The sequence below is a fragment of the Papio anubis genome, chromosome X (genome assembly GCF_008728515.1).
Source record: "Papio anubis isolate 15944 chromosome X, Panubis1.0, whole genome shotgun sequence".
Classification (NCBI taxonomy): domain Eukaryota; kingdom Metazoa; phylum Chordata; class Mammalia; order Primates; family Cercopithecidae; genus Papio; species Papio anubis.
The window spans coordinates 49,561,148-49,575,760 of record NC_044996.1 but is presented as its reverse complement, the minus strand read 5'-3'; the positions used below and the strand labels follow the sequence as shown (position 1 = coordinate 49,575,760).

At 36.2% G+C, this 14,613-nt stretch overlaps 1 protein-coding gene across 2 annotated transcripts in view; it reads left to right on the top strand.

Annotated features, from left to right (window-relative positions):
* The window catches only part of FAM199X (family with sequence similarity 199, X-linked), a 30,036-nt gene that overhangs the window by 5,504 nt on the left and 9,919 nt on the right, over window positions 1-14,613 (top strand). For both annotated transcript variants that reach the window (XM_003918077.4, XM_021932491.2), the window contains exon 2: window positions 4,197-4,416. In XM_003918077.4, coding sequence (XP_003918126.2) covers window positions 4,197-4,416 — 220 coding nt within the window. The remainder of the gene's footprint in view (window positions 1-4,196; window positions 4,417-14,613) is intronic.

The window sequence follows — 14,613 nt, the reverse complement described above, 5'->3', positions numbered from 1 at the left end:
AAATGAATGAACCTTTTTAAACCTCTAGATGTACATAGTACTGCCAAATTGCTTTTAAGAAAGATTATGTCAACTTACACTGTCACTAGCAATGGATGAAAGTACTTCCTACTTTGTTTTTATCTATATTGCCTTAAAATTATGATCTTAAAAATTTGCAGATTAGAAGATACAAAAATTTTGCCAGGTGCATTGGTTCACACCTATAATCCCAGCGCTTTGGGAGGCCAAGGTGGGAGGATTGCTTGAGCCCAGGCATTTGAAACCAGCTCGGACAACATGATGAAACCCTTTTTCTACCAAAAAAAAAAAAAATGCAAAAATTAGCCAGGCGTGGTGGTATGTGCCTATAGTCCCAGCTGCTGGGAAGGCCGAGGTGAGAGGATGAATCAAGCCCAGGAGGTCAAGCCAGCAGTGAGCCATGATTGCACCACTGTACTCCAGCCTGGTTGACAGAGCAAGACCCTGACTCAAAAAAAAAAAAAAAAAAAAAAAAAAGAAGAGGATATAAAAAATGTTACAATCTTTACTAGTAAAAAATATTATTATTCTATTTTATGAATGGTTTGTTCAATTATGAGTTCAGTTTACTTGCCACTGATAATTAAAAACAAAAGACAAAGACTTCTGAGAACATTCAGAACCTTGTGATGGTTACAAATCTGAAAAACTGAGAAACACACTGACTTTGCCCAAAGGTAAGACCACAAAATGAAGCAAATTCCTGACTCCTTTGGCAGTGATCTAATGGTTAGATTACTAAATATGGCATCTTTTTTTTTTTTTTAAGGAATGTCATTATTACTCATGGAGAGAAACACATTTCTACAGAATTTTTAGAAGCTAAAAAGAAATTCTAATTAAAAACAAGTATCTAACAGTTTTTCCTAGCACTGAACATATTATTTGGTACGTAGAAGATACTGACTAAATGTTTGTTGAATGAGTGAATGAATAAAGGGAAAAAAATCACATGTAATTCGAAGACACAAGAGAAAAATAGTTTGCTCAGGACATAATGTAGATAGGGCTTACTGTGTCCAGAATGTATTTTTGTTTTGTTTTGAGACAAGGCCTTGCTCTGTCGCTCAGATTGGAGTACAGTGGCAGGATCAGCTTGCTGTAACCACAGACTCCTGGGCTCCGGTGAACCTCCTGCTTCAGCCTCCTGAGAGTAGCTGGGAATACAGACATATGCCACCTTGCTCAGCTCATTTTTAAATTTTTTGTAGAGACAGTGTCTTGCTTTGTTACCCAGACTGGTCTCAAAGCAGGGTGTGATTCCTCTTCATAACTTTTATTGCAAGTCCTGGGATAATTTGGTTAATTAAAAATTTTTCTAAAATGAGGATACTGTTCACCTAGCAAGCATGTGATGAAAGTAATATTACAAGATATTCTAGGATTCTTAGATGAATTTTATTTTTTTTACTATCTATAAAAATTTATTGACATCTATTTTCTATTTACTGAATTATAATAGTTTGTGTGTATGTGTGTTTCAGTGTTTTAAAATGCTCTACCTTCAATTCAAAAGAAAAGGTACCATAAAGTTTTTCAGATTGTCCAAATTTTGTATGTAAATCAAGAACTTCTAAAAGATTAGCCATACAAAATGGAGGAAGTTAAAAAAATGAAGTGCGTAATTTGAGAAACAGTAGATTTAATGAAGGATGAGACACGACCTAATAATAGGTAAATAACAGACTTTTCATAAGGCAGTCGTTACTTCAGGAGCTTGTTAGTACTGGAAATACTAAATCATTATCTTAAGGATTAATTCCCTATGCTACTGGCAAAGCAATGAAAATTGTCTTATTAATAGTATAAAACTAGTGGAAATTTACAAAAGAAAACAGATTGATAGATTTCAAGACCAAAAAAAAAAATCCAACCAAAAACCCTACAATAAATACTGTAGACAAAATGTTAATATCCTTAATGCATAAATAACTCTTACAAAATTAGTAATGAAAATATTAACACATAGGAAAACACCATAGCAGAATAGCTAATAAATATTTAAAAATTTGATCTTGCTAGTAATTAAATAAATAAAACTTGATATAAAAATGTTTCTGTGCCAGTGCAGTGGCTCACGCCTGTAATTCCAGCACTTTGGGAGGCTGGGATGGACGGATGGCTTGAGCTCAGGAGTTTGAGACAAGCCTGGGCAACATGGCAAAACCCCATCTCTACAAAAAATACAAAAATTAGACAGGCGTGTTGCACCTGTGGTCCCAGCTACTTGGGAGGCTGAGATGGGAGAATCGCTTGAGCCTGGGAGTTTGAGGCTGCAGTGAGCTGTGTTTGTGTCACTGCACTCCAGCCTCAATGACAAAAGTGAGTCCCTGTCTCATAAAAACAAAAAGTTTCTGTCCTATAAGATAGGTAAAAAAAAATTTTAGCAATTTTAGTGCTGTTAAGATTGTGGTGAAATGAGCACTTTTATATACTGCCTTGGGGAGTATAAATTGATGCAGCCTTTCAGAAAGGTGTTGACTAAATTGATCCTTAGAAGTGTTCATATTCTTTGACTCAGTACTTAGCTTTCAAGCAGCTGTGTCCTGAGATAATATATTTTGATAAATAATTATAAACAAGGCTCATCTCAGTATTATTTCTAATATTAAAAAATTAGAAACAACTTATGTATCTATTATTGGGGGAATAAAGTTAAATAAATTATGATACATTTAATACAATGGAATATTATATAGGCATTAAAATGTTTTTAAGTAATATACGTAGGAAAATGTTTAGCATATTAATGTTAAATGAAAAAAGCAATATACTAAAATATATATACACAGAATGGTTGCTGATTCTGTAAAAAATATGTATGCACATAAAAATAAACTACCAAAATATTATAGATTAGTTACTGCTGGATAATGGAATTATTGATCATTTTATTATTCATTCCTTTCTTTCCAACATCTTTGCAATGAGCCTCTACAGCATTAATATGGAAAAGTTACTTAAATATAACAAACACTTCTTTTTTTTTTATTTTTTTATTTTTTTAAAATTTTTTATTTTTAAATTTATTTATTATTATTATACTTTAAGTTGTAGGGTACATGTGCATAACGTGCAGGTTTGTTACATATGTATACTTGTGCCATGTTGGTGTGCTGCACCCATCAACTCGTCATTTACATCAGGTATAACTGCCAATGCAATCCCTCCCCCCTCCCCCCTCCCCATGGTAGGCCCCGGTGTGTGATGTTCCCCTTCCTGCGTCCAAGTGATCTCATTGTTCAGTTCCCACCTATGAGTGAGAACATGCGGTGTTTGGTTTTCTGTTCTTGTGATAGTTTGCTAAGAATGATGGTTTCCAGCTGCATCCATGTCCCAACAAAGGACACAAACTCATCCTTTTTTATGGCTGCATAGTATTCCATGGTGTATATGTGCCACATTTTCTTAATCCAGTCTGTCACTGATGGACATTTGGGTTGATTCCAAGTCTTTGCTATTGTGAAAAGCACCAACAAGCATCTACACAGGTAGATGTTCAAGAAGTGTTTGTTACACTTGCTTTTCTCTGCCCTGCAATGGCCCCACTCTTCCTTTAACAATAATAAAAGCTGTCATATATTGGGCACTTTTTATGTGTGCTGCAAGTGCTCTGTATTCATTCTCATGTGATCATCACAGTACCTCCATTGGGACACAGACTTGGAGAGAGTGTTATTTGCTTAAAATCAATTAGCTAGGAAGTGACAGAGCAAGAATTTGAACTGTCTGATTCTAGAGCTTACTCATAACCACTATGCTGTATGTTTTGTTTGTGGATGAAGATTTTACTTTAGTCCTAATTTAAATACTACTTTCTTTTAAAATAGTGTACTACAAAAATTTTCAGGCAGCTACAAAAGTAGAGAGAAAAGTGTAATGTACCCCATGTTCCTGTCACCCAGCTTCAACATTTATTCATATATGGCATCATGCTTCATCTGTACCTCTATCCACTCCCCAACCCCTGCCTTATTTTGAGGCAATTCCTAGACATATATCATTCATAAATATTTTAGTATATTTCCTTAAAAGGTAAGGGTTCTTTTAAAAATACAAAAAAAAAAAAAACCTCACATTCCTTATACATGTTATAAATATGTCCTGTTAATTATATCTTAACATTGTGTGGATTCTGTAGTTCTTGTGATTTCTTTTATGTTGTGTTTTTGAAGGTGGAACCTAACTTCTTGTGGAACAAGTGTTGCCAGCTCAGAAGGCAGTGAGGAGCTGTTTTCATCTGTGTCTGTTGGAGATCAAGATGATTGCTATTCCCTGTTAGATGATCAGGACTTCACTTCTTTTGATTTATTTCCTGAGGGGAGTGTCTGCAGCGATGTCTCTTCTTCTATTAGCACTTACTGGGATTGGTCAGATAGCGAGTTTGAATGGCAGGTAAGTTTTTTTGTCCTTTTCTTGTCCTCATTACTATAGAAGTAGAACTATAAACTTCTCTTTTGATATTTTCATCTCTACTTCAAAGTAAATTTCTCTACGGTTTATCCAGTCCTGGAGATTCTCTTACAACGTGTTTTAAAGTTAAGAATTTGATGGGATATCTTTATTTTTGCTAATGTACCTTTTAGATGCTATAGATCTCCTTTTGTAGATTTTTATGTTATTTAATACTTGTGTAATATTACCATTATTATATATCATCAGTACCTTTCTATGCACGAATCCAAGCAAATTTATGCTTCCTACCCTATAATAAATAGGTGGTGTGTCCTTATAGGACACATATCAGTCACATTATGTATCTAATATCATAAACTGTTATTACCATAAATACATGATTTTTGGTTCTGTCATCAGAAATATATAATTTCTCATTTTGTATTCTGTTTGTATGTAGACATGTTTTTCGCCTGACACTTTTTTCTTGTGGCGTATATACCATGTAAAACGGCTTTGTGGTAAATTGTTTGAAAATGCTGCCTTATAATGAGTGCAGTTTGTCAGAAAATTTAGATTGTGTTATTACAACATCCATATTCTGATTGTAAAAACGATACATTTAAAGATGTTTTCCCTGCCTACAGCAAAGATTTTATTTGCTAGATAAACTCGAATGCCTGCTACGTTTGAAAGCTATCTGAATACTTGAAGTTTTATTCCAAAAGAGGAATTGAATATTATAATTTCAAACAGCTTTCAAATAATACAGAATGGCACCAAATTTAAAAAATCTCCAAGTCCCACTCTACTATGGTTACCACTGTTAGGAGCTTATGCAGATTCAAGTATGTTTGCATACTGTTAAAAACACATGGGATTATACTTCATCCACTGTTCGGCCCTGTGCTTTTTTTTCAGCTAACACATCTCATTCTTTTCCATAACTGAATCATAATTTACTTAATCCATTTCCTAATTATGGCTATTTCAGTTTGTTTCAGTTTTTTGTTGTTATAAACGATGCTACACTGAAAAGATGAGATTTTTTTTTTTTAAGAAAAAAAGTAATTCACAACCCTTCCGTTTTTGTTTTTCATATTATTTTGGTTAAAAATTTTTTAAACTTTTTAAAAATTTGAGGTGAAATTCACCGTTTTCATCATTTTGAAATGTATAGTTCAGTAGTTATTAATATACTCACAGTGTTGTGCAGCCATCACCACTATGTAATTCCAGGGCATTTCTGTCACCCCCAAAAGAAATCTTATACCCATTAGCACATAGTCCCAATTCTCCCCTCCCCCTTATCACCTGGTGACTACTAATCTAATTTCTCTATAGATTTGCTTTTGTAGATATTTCATATAAATGGATGCATATGTGGCCTTTTGTGTCTGGCTAATCTTTCATTTGGCATAATGTTTTCAAGGTTCATCCATGTTGTACCATATAACAGCACTTCATTCCTTTCCATGACTAATACTCCATTTTGTAGATATACACTACCACATTTTGTTCATCCATTCATTAGCTGATGAACTTTGGGTTGTTTCTACTTTTTGGCTGTTATAAATAATACTGCTGTGGACATTCAGGTACAAGTTTCTATGTGGATTTATATTTTTAATTCTCTTGGATATACCCCTAGGAGTGGAATTGCTGGATCATATGATCACTTGATATTTAACTTTTTGAGGAACTGCTAACATGTTTTCCAGAGTGACTACACCATTTTACTTTTCCACCAGCAACATATGAAAGTTCCCATTTCACCACGTCCGTGTCCACACTTGGCCTTGTCTTTTTGTTTATAGCCATCCTACTGGGTATAAATTGGTGTTTCATTATGGTTTTGAGCATCTTTTCATGTGCTTTTTGACCATTTGTGTGTCCTCTTTGGAGAAATATCTATTCAGATACCTTGCCCCTTTTAAAATTGTGTTATTTTACTTTTTATGGTTGCATTGTAAGAGTTCTTTCTATATGCTGGCTATTAGACCCTTATCAGATATATGATTTGCGAAGATGTTTTTATTCTGCGGGTTGTCTTTTTGCTTGTTAGTATTTATTCACTTGATAGTGTCCTTTGACACCAAAGTTTTTAATTTTAGTGAAGTCTAATTTATCTTTTTTTTGCTGTACTTATAATATCATATTTTAAAAACCGTTGTGTAATCCAAGATGAGAAAGATTTTCACCTGTTTCCTTCCCAGACTTTTAGAGTTTTAGTTCTTACATGTAGGTCTTGATCCATTTTGAGTTATTTTTTGTATATGATGTGTAAGATAGGAGTCCAGATTCATTCTTTCTTTTGTGTGTGTGTGTGTGTGTCTTGTTTTTTGAGATAGAGTCCTGCTCAGCTCAGTTGCCCAGGCTGGAGTGCAGTGACGCAATCTCAGCTCACTGCACCCTCTGCCTCCTGGGCTCAAGCCATTCTCCTGCCTCAGCCTCCCGAGTAGCTGTGATTACAGGCGCCCACCACCAAGCCCGGCTAATTTTTGTATTGTTAGTAGAGACAGGGTTTCACCATGTTGGCCGGGCTTGTCTTGAACTCCTAACCTCAGGCGATCCGCTGCCTTGGCCTCCCAAAGTGCTGGGATTACAGGCTCATTCTTTCTTTTTTTAAGAATGGAGTCTCACTATGTTGTCCATGCTGGTCTCGAATTTTTGGGCTCAAGCAATCCTCTCACCTCATCCTCCTGAGTATCTGGGACTATAGGCATGCACCATTGCACCTGGCTCCCAAATTTTTTATTTTGTATGGGGGTATCCAGTTGTCCCAGCACCATTTGTTGCAAAAATTATTCTTTCCTCATTGAATCATCTTGGCACCCTTTTGAAAATGAATTAATCATAGATGTGTGGGTTTATTTTTGGACTCTGAATTCTATTCCATTGATGTATGTGTCTATCCTTAAGCTAGTACCACACTGTTTTAGTTATTATAGCTTTTCAGTAAGTTTTGAAATTGAGATGTGTTCTCCCACTTTGTTGTTCATTATAAAGATTGTTTAGGCTCACATCTGTAATCCTAGCACTTTGATAAACTGAGGTAGGTAGATAGCTTGAGCCCAGGAGTTCAAAACGAGCCTGGGCAACATGGCAAAACCCCGTGTCTTTAAAAAAAAAATGCAAAAATTTGCCAGGCATGGTGGTGTGCACATGTGGTCTCAGCTACTCAGGAGGCTGAGGTTGGAGGATCGCTTGAGCCCTGAAGATGGAGGTTGCAGTGAGCTGAGATTGTGCCATTGCACTCTAGCCTGGGCAACAGAGCTATTTGGGGTCCTTGCAATTCCGTATGAGTTTTAGGATCAGGTTGCCCATTTTTCAAAAAAGTGTAGTTGGAATTTTGATAGAGATCACATTGAATCTGTAGATTGCTTTGGGGAGTATTGCCATCTTAACAATATTAAATATTCCAATTAATATGGGATGGAATATCTTATTTATTTAGGGCTTCTTTAGTTCAATGATGTTTTGTAGTTTTCAATGTCTAAGTCTTACACTCTCTTGGTTGAATTAATTCCTAAATATTATATTCTTTTCGATGCTGTTATAAATGGCATTGTTTTCTTAATTTTATTTTCAGATTGTTCATTGCTAGTGTATATATAGAAATACAATTGGTATTTGTATATTGATTTTGTATCGTGCCAACTTTGCTGAAGTCATCTGTTAGCTTTAATAATTTTTTCCCCTGTGTGGATTATTTATCATTTTCTATATTTAAGATCATGTCATCTATGAATAGAGATAGTTTTCCTTCTTTTTTCCTCATCTGGATGCCTTTTAATTCTTGCTTAGTTGCCCTAACTAGATCTCCTGTACAGTGTTTAATAGAAATGGTGAAAGTGAGCATCCTTGTCTTTTTCCTAATCTTAGGGGAGAAGTTCAGTCTGCTTCTCAATGTGTTTTTTTAGTATTTTGTTAAGGAATTTTGCATCTATATTCATAAGGGATATTGGTCTGCAGTTTTCTTTCTCAGTTGTGTCTTTGTCTAGCTTTGGTGTCCAGGTAATACTGTCCTCATAAGGAGATAGGAAGTTTTTCCTCTTCTGGTTAAAATTTTTTAATAAGATTTTCTCATTTAAGATATAAACTTTTTCATGATATTCATAATGAATTTTTCAGTGCTTTTTTTTTTTTTTTTGGAGACAAGGCCTCGCTCTGTCACCCAGGCTGGAGTGCAGTGATGCAAAAATGGGTCACTGCAGAATTGACCTCCTGGGCTCAAGCAGTCCTCCTGCCTCAGCCTCCTCAGTAGCTGGGACCACAGGTGGACACCACAACAACCAGCTAAATTTTTTTTTTGTTTTTTTGTAGAGACAGGGTCTCACTTTGGTGCCTAGGCTGGTCTTGAATTCCTGGGCTCAAGCGATCCTTCCACTTTGGCCTCCCAAAATGGTGAGCCACCGTGCTCAGCCAGTGTCTCTCTCTCTCCCCCCCCCTTTTTTTTTTTTTTAGTGCAGACTTTGTATTTAAAATCAGACTGCAACAATTCTTAGTAAAGCATAAGTCAGTTAGAGTCCTGATAATTCTAAGAAATATTTTTTCTGCTTATTTTATGTGATTTATTTAGAGTTATCATCCATAATGTTACAAGGTGGCAGACATTTTTAAATTTTAATTGCTGGCTCCTTCACTTATGTTGCAAGTAGTTAGAGTGGAAAACCATCCCCAGCCATTCACCGTTAATGTACATGAGTGACTATGATGTCAGAACAAAAATCATACCTGCCTTAGTAATGTGTTTTCCCACTTGTGAAATTGGAGTATGGATACTCTGTTACCATGGATATCTGCTATTTAAATATGCTGAAAGATTTAAAGTGCTGTCTTGTTTTTGTGGGATTTCATAATGATGAGCAGTAAATTATCCAAGAAGATAATTACAAATTACATGTTAGGATTAATATGGATTAAATTCATTTACTATAGTTAAAAAATTTGTATTACTTCTGTTATGATTAAAAACTACATCTGTTTAAATCTTTCTTTTTAGCAGATGTTTCAGTTACTACTAAAGTAAATATAAATGATTTACGGATTCTCTGGGAAGAAAAATGCTCACTACTTAGTAAGATGAGATTTTAACCTTAGAATGAATTAGCATCTTTGCATTTTGCTTTGCTGATAATTTTCTTTGCTTTCAGTCCTTTTGTTATTAAGGATATATTTGACTAGTCTTAGAGTCTGAGAAATTATTTCTATTATTGAGCAGGAAAGCTTAGAAAATTTAAACAGTGAGTAATCAGCTGTCACACTTGAAACCTAGAGGTGCACTCTGAAATTACACATCAGCTGTTACAGAAATGAGCTTACTCATAAAATTCTGCTGCATTCTGCAGAAAATATGGCAGAGATTTAAGTCTCCCTGTGTTTCACAATTACTGATCATAATATAAATATGCCAAATATTGCCCATGAAAAATATGGGCTGGGAGTTAGTAAGCATTTATTCTGAAATATAGTATCAGTTATAAAATGGAAAATTGCTGGTCTAATAAATATACAGGAGCCCATACAATTCTCCGATACAACCGCTAGTCTAATCTCGTATCTCTAATTGTCTACTTGACATTTCCACTTAGATGACCTTAATATTTAATACTAACCCATTATTTGATGCTGAGTCCTTGATGCAGTGTTGCAACTTCCAATTACAATGTTTCCATGGAAAAAAATAGACTCTGCTTAGTGACATGTCTTACAACTTAGTAAAAAATTATTATTGTCTGTCCAAAGGACACTTGTGCTTGCTTCTCCCATTATCACTACAAACCCTTTATATCCCAAATTGTATTCCTCTCTTATTACAAACTTGCCAGACAGGCAAAACTGTTTAGCATAGTTGAAAGCATTAGATTGGTGTCCTACTTTGGATTCTGCCACTAGTTGTATGACCCTCCCCAGACATCATTTTTTTCTTTTATGTAAAATGAGGATGTTGGACTAGAAGATCTGTAACATCATTTCAGTTACCTTGCTATGAAAATTGCGGTCTTTAAGTGTATCACTCTGGGTGGGTTGTGTGACCTGAAATGTCACCAATTTTTTTCTGGTCTCAACATGAGACACTTTATTACCTTATCCATTCAGTTATCAAACAGCTTTGTAAATTGTTTTTCTTTCTTTTTTTTTTTTTTTTTTTTTTTGAGATGTAATCTTACTCTGTTGCCCTCACTGGAGTGCAGTGGTGCGATCTTGGCTCACTGCAACCTCTGCCTCCTGGGTTCAAGCGAAGCTCCTGCCTCAGCCTCCTGAGTAGCTTGGACTATAGGTGCATGCCACCACACCTGGCTAATTTTTGTATTTTTGATTGAGACGGAGTTTCACCATATTGGCCAGACTGGTCTCGAACTCCTGACCTCGTGATCTGTCCGCCTTGGCCTCCCAGAGTGCTGGGATTACAGGTGTGAGCCACTGCGCCCAGCTTTGTAAATTTTCATGTTACATTTGTCCTATCTATTCCCATTTTTCTTTCCATTTTTGCTTATTTTCATCCACGCCTAGATTACAAGAGCTTCCTATCTAATTCTAGTCTTTCCTCACTCTATTTTGTCCCCATAGTGCTTTCTAGCTGATCTTCCCTAAAGACCAGTTTCATCAAGTTACTTCTTAGAAAATGTTATCGGCCTACTTCTACATATCATATGACAGTTTCTGGTTCTTCTGTTGAACTTTTAAATCCCTAGCACTGATTTTCTGTGTTAATCATACTGACATATGATTACATGATATCTAGGATATATGTCACCTCATACTATGTTTTTTTCCATCTATGACTTTACTAAATTATTCTCCTTACCTGAATGTCTTTTCCTTTTTCCCCTATCATTCTGAAACACTACCATGTGAAATTAACCCAAGCACTTTAGCAACATGTGACATTCTCTGAGAGATTGTGCTACTTTTTTAAGGGTCCAAAACCATGGCAAGGGATGGAAAAAGAAAAGTACATCTCTTTATTGAGTGTTGCCTGTGTGCCAGGCATGTTACCACATTTAAACCACTCAACAATCCTTTGAGATTGATGATATTGACCACATTTTACTGCTAACTCTGAGGCTCAAAGAAATAAACTAACCTATACAAGGTCACACTGCTAGTGAGCAGTGGAGCTGGGATTTGAACTCTGGGATCTTTTTACTTATCCCTGAAAAAATGGCCAAGGTACCACTACTTAGCTTTTTTACACCCCTCCCTCCCCAACAAATGCATAGACAGAAGTAAAGGTACAAATTTAAGTGCCTAGCAGATATTCTCCAAGATTTAGGTGAATTTTTTTCTTATATTTTGAAAATACAGGTATTTCAAGAGTTCTTTCATTTACCTCATTTATCAAAGGAGCTTGATGTAGGGAAGGGGAGGCCTTTTGTCTGATAAGAAGTGTCTAATTTTTTTTTTTTTTTAAGGGCCACAGGGAGATTTGAAGTCAAAGGGAAAATAGCAAAGCATTTTCTTTTTTGCAATTACAGGCTGAAAAAGAGATGGCATTCATATGTGCATTCAGCAATCATCCTTTCATAACACCACCTAGATAACAATTAGGGTGAAGGGTGAACAGTTCAAGCAGTGTTAGTTAATGAGATTTTATGGGTTTTTTTGTTGTTGTTGTTTTGAGATGATCGCTCTGTCTCCCACACTGGAGTGCAGTGGCACGATCTTGGCTCACTGCAACCTCTGCCTCCCAGGTTCAAATGATACTCCTACTTCAGCCTTCTGAGTAGCTGGGATAACAGGTGCGCACCACCACACCCAGCTAATTTTTGTATTTTTAATAGAGATGGAGTTTTGCCATGTTGACCAGGCTGGTCTCGAACTCCTGACCTCAGGTGTTCCACCCACCTCCGCCTCTCAAAGTGCTGGGATTACAGGCGTAAGCCACTGCGCCCAGCCGTTAATGAGATTTTAAAATAAGTTATACAGATTGTTGGTAGTCACTTATGTACTTGGACTTGTCAATAACTGTCATAGTGAAAATGTAGTTTTTGAGAGTAGTAGCTACTTACGGGGATGTAGAAAGAATGGCCTCTCTCTTAGACAATTTCATTTTAAACATCATAGTAATCTTTTGCATAGTGATTGACTCCTATCTTTGTGGTTTCATTTATTTCTTTGTGATTGATTCCCCAGTGCCTGCCTGCAGTCCATTGCAACTCTCCCAAACTTTAATCCTGCAGCTTCAACCCACTGCTAGATATTTCCATTGATGACATGTGGTCTGAAACCTAGCATTCATCATGTGCTGTGTTGTATAATTGTATGTCTGTGTTATTGTATTACTTTCCCAAGTAAAATTTTTGTGTAGGGACTTAACGCTCCTTTGAATCCCCTGTACCTATTATACTGCTGTGTACAAAGTAGGAGTTCAAATACGTGTGATCGCAATAGTCTTCATGACTAAAGTAGCTCTTCACTTTTTTGGTAACCGCATAAGCCTAGAAATCATCCAGAGTTCAGATACAGTTGCAAGCTCTATAGAACCAAAACACAGCAAAAAGGTGCTGTTTTATACCTTGTAAAAATGAAGCCAGTATGTTTGAAAATTGTCATGTGCTCCTTGTAGAAGAAAAGACTTTACTTTTTTGATGAATGACTTAAATACATTTATTTAAAATTAAATCCATTCTAACTTTTGGAGGTAATGGATATATTTATTACCTTGGTCATGGTGGTGGTTACATGAGTATATGCACATGTGCAAAAATATACATAAATATATATAAAATTATAGCACATATTTTTGCTGTTTGTCTTAAATTGATTTTATTTTCTGTATGTTAGGCTTGCTTTTATTTCTCCTTTGTCTACACTTTGTCTTCTATGATGTTTCCTAATTTTTCTCTTATAATACTTCTGGTTCTTAAAAGTGTTTTGCTTTATATTAACAGCATATTTAAAATTATTTTATTATTTATTTTTTGAGACCAAGTCTCACTCTGTCGTCCAGGCTGGTATGCAGTGGCACAAACATGTCTCATTGCAGCCTCAACCTTCCAGGTTCAAGCGATCCTTCCACCTCAGACTACAGGCATGTGCCACCACACCCAGCTAATTTTTTTTCCTTTCCTTTTTTTTTTTTTTTTTTTTTTTTTTTTTAAATAGAGATGAGGCCTCGCTATGTTGGACAGGCTGCTCTTGAACTCCTGGGCCCAAGCAATCCTCCCGCCTCAGCCTTGCAAAGTGCTGGAATTACAGGCATGATTATTATTATTATTTTTTTTTTTTTAGAGAGATGGGGTCTCGCCACATTGCCTAGGCTGGTCTTGAACTCCTGGGCTCAAGCAGTCCTCCTGGGCTCAAGCAGTCCTCCTGCCTCTGCCTCACAAAGTGCTGAGGTTACAGGCATGAGCTACTTTGCCCAGCCTTAATATATTTTAATTGTCTTGAGGTCACTGATACAGACTTGAGGACAAGGACCAAGATGTATTTGTCTTTATATTGACAGTATGTTTAGCACAGTCTCTGGCAAAAAGCCAGTTAGTGGCACATCATTCAGGTCTCCCCAGATGGATACCAGTGCTTCTTATTCATTACAGTTTGGAGGCCCTAGTCATATTCTCTTTATACATTAAAAACTTTAATGATGATTGACTTCGGTTACCATTTTAATAAGTCTTGATTACAAGTCTAAGCTTTTCAAAAACATCTTTCATTGAATAACTATATGCAAAGAATATATATTTATATATTTATGTTGCTGCTTTGTATAAAATAGGCATGGATCAGAATTAATGTCCTGTGATTCTGTATTTGCCATTAGTCTTTTTTTTTTTTTTTTTTTGAGACGGAGTATGACTGTCTCCCAGGCTGGAGTAGTGCAGTGGCACGATCTTGGCTCACTGCAACTTCCACCTCCCAGGTTCAAGGGATTCTCCTGCCTCAGTGTCCCGAGTAGCTGGGACTACAGGCACATGCCACCATACCCGACTAATCTTTGTATTTTTAGTAGAGACCGGGTTTCACCATGTTGGACAGGCTGGTGTCGAACTCCTGACCTCAGGTGATCCCCCTGCCTCGGCCTCCCAAAGTGCTGGGATTACAGGCATGAGCCACCATGCCCGGCTGCCATTAGTCTTACATTAAATGAACTTTTAAGGAAGCCCTCTTAGCATAGCCCGCAGCATGTCAATCTCATAAAGTAACTTTTAATCGATGTGGAAAATATACTGTAGTATTTAAAATGTAGTC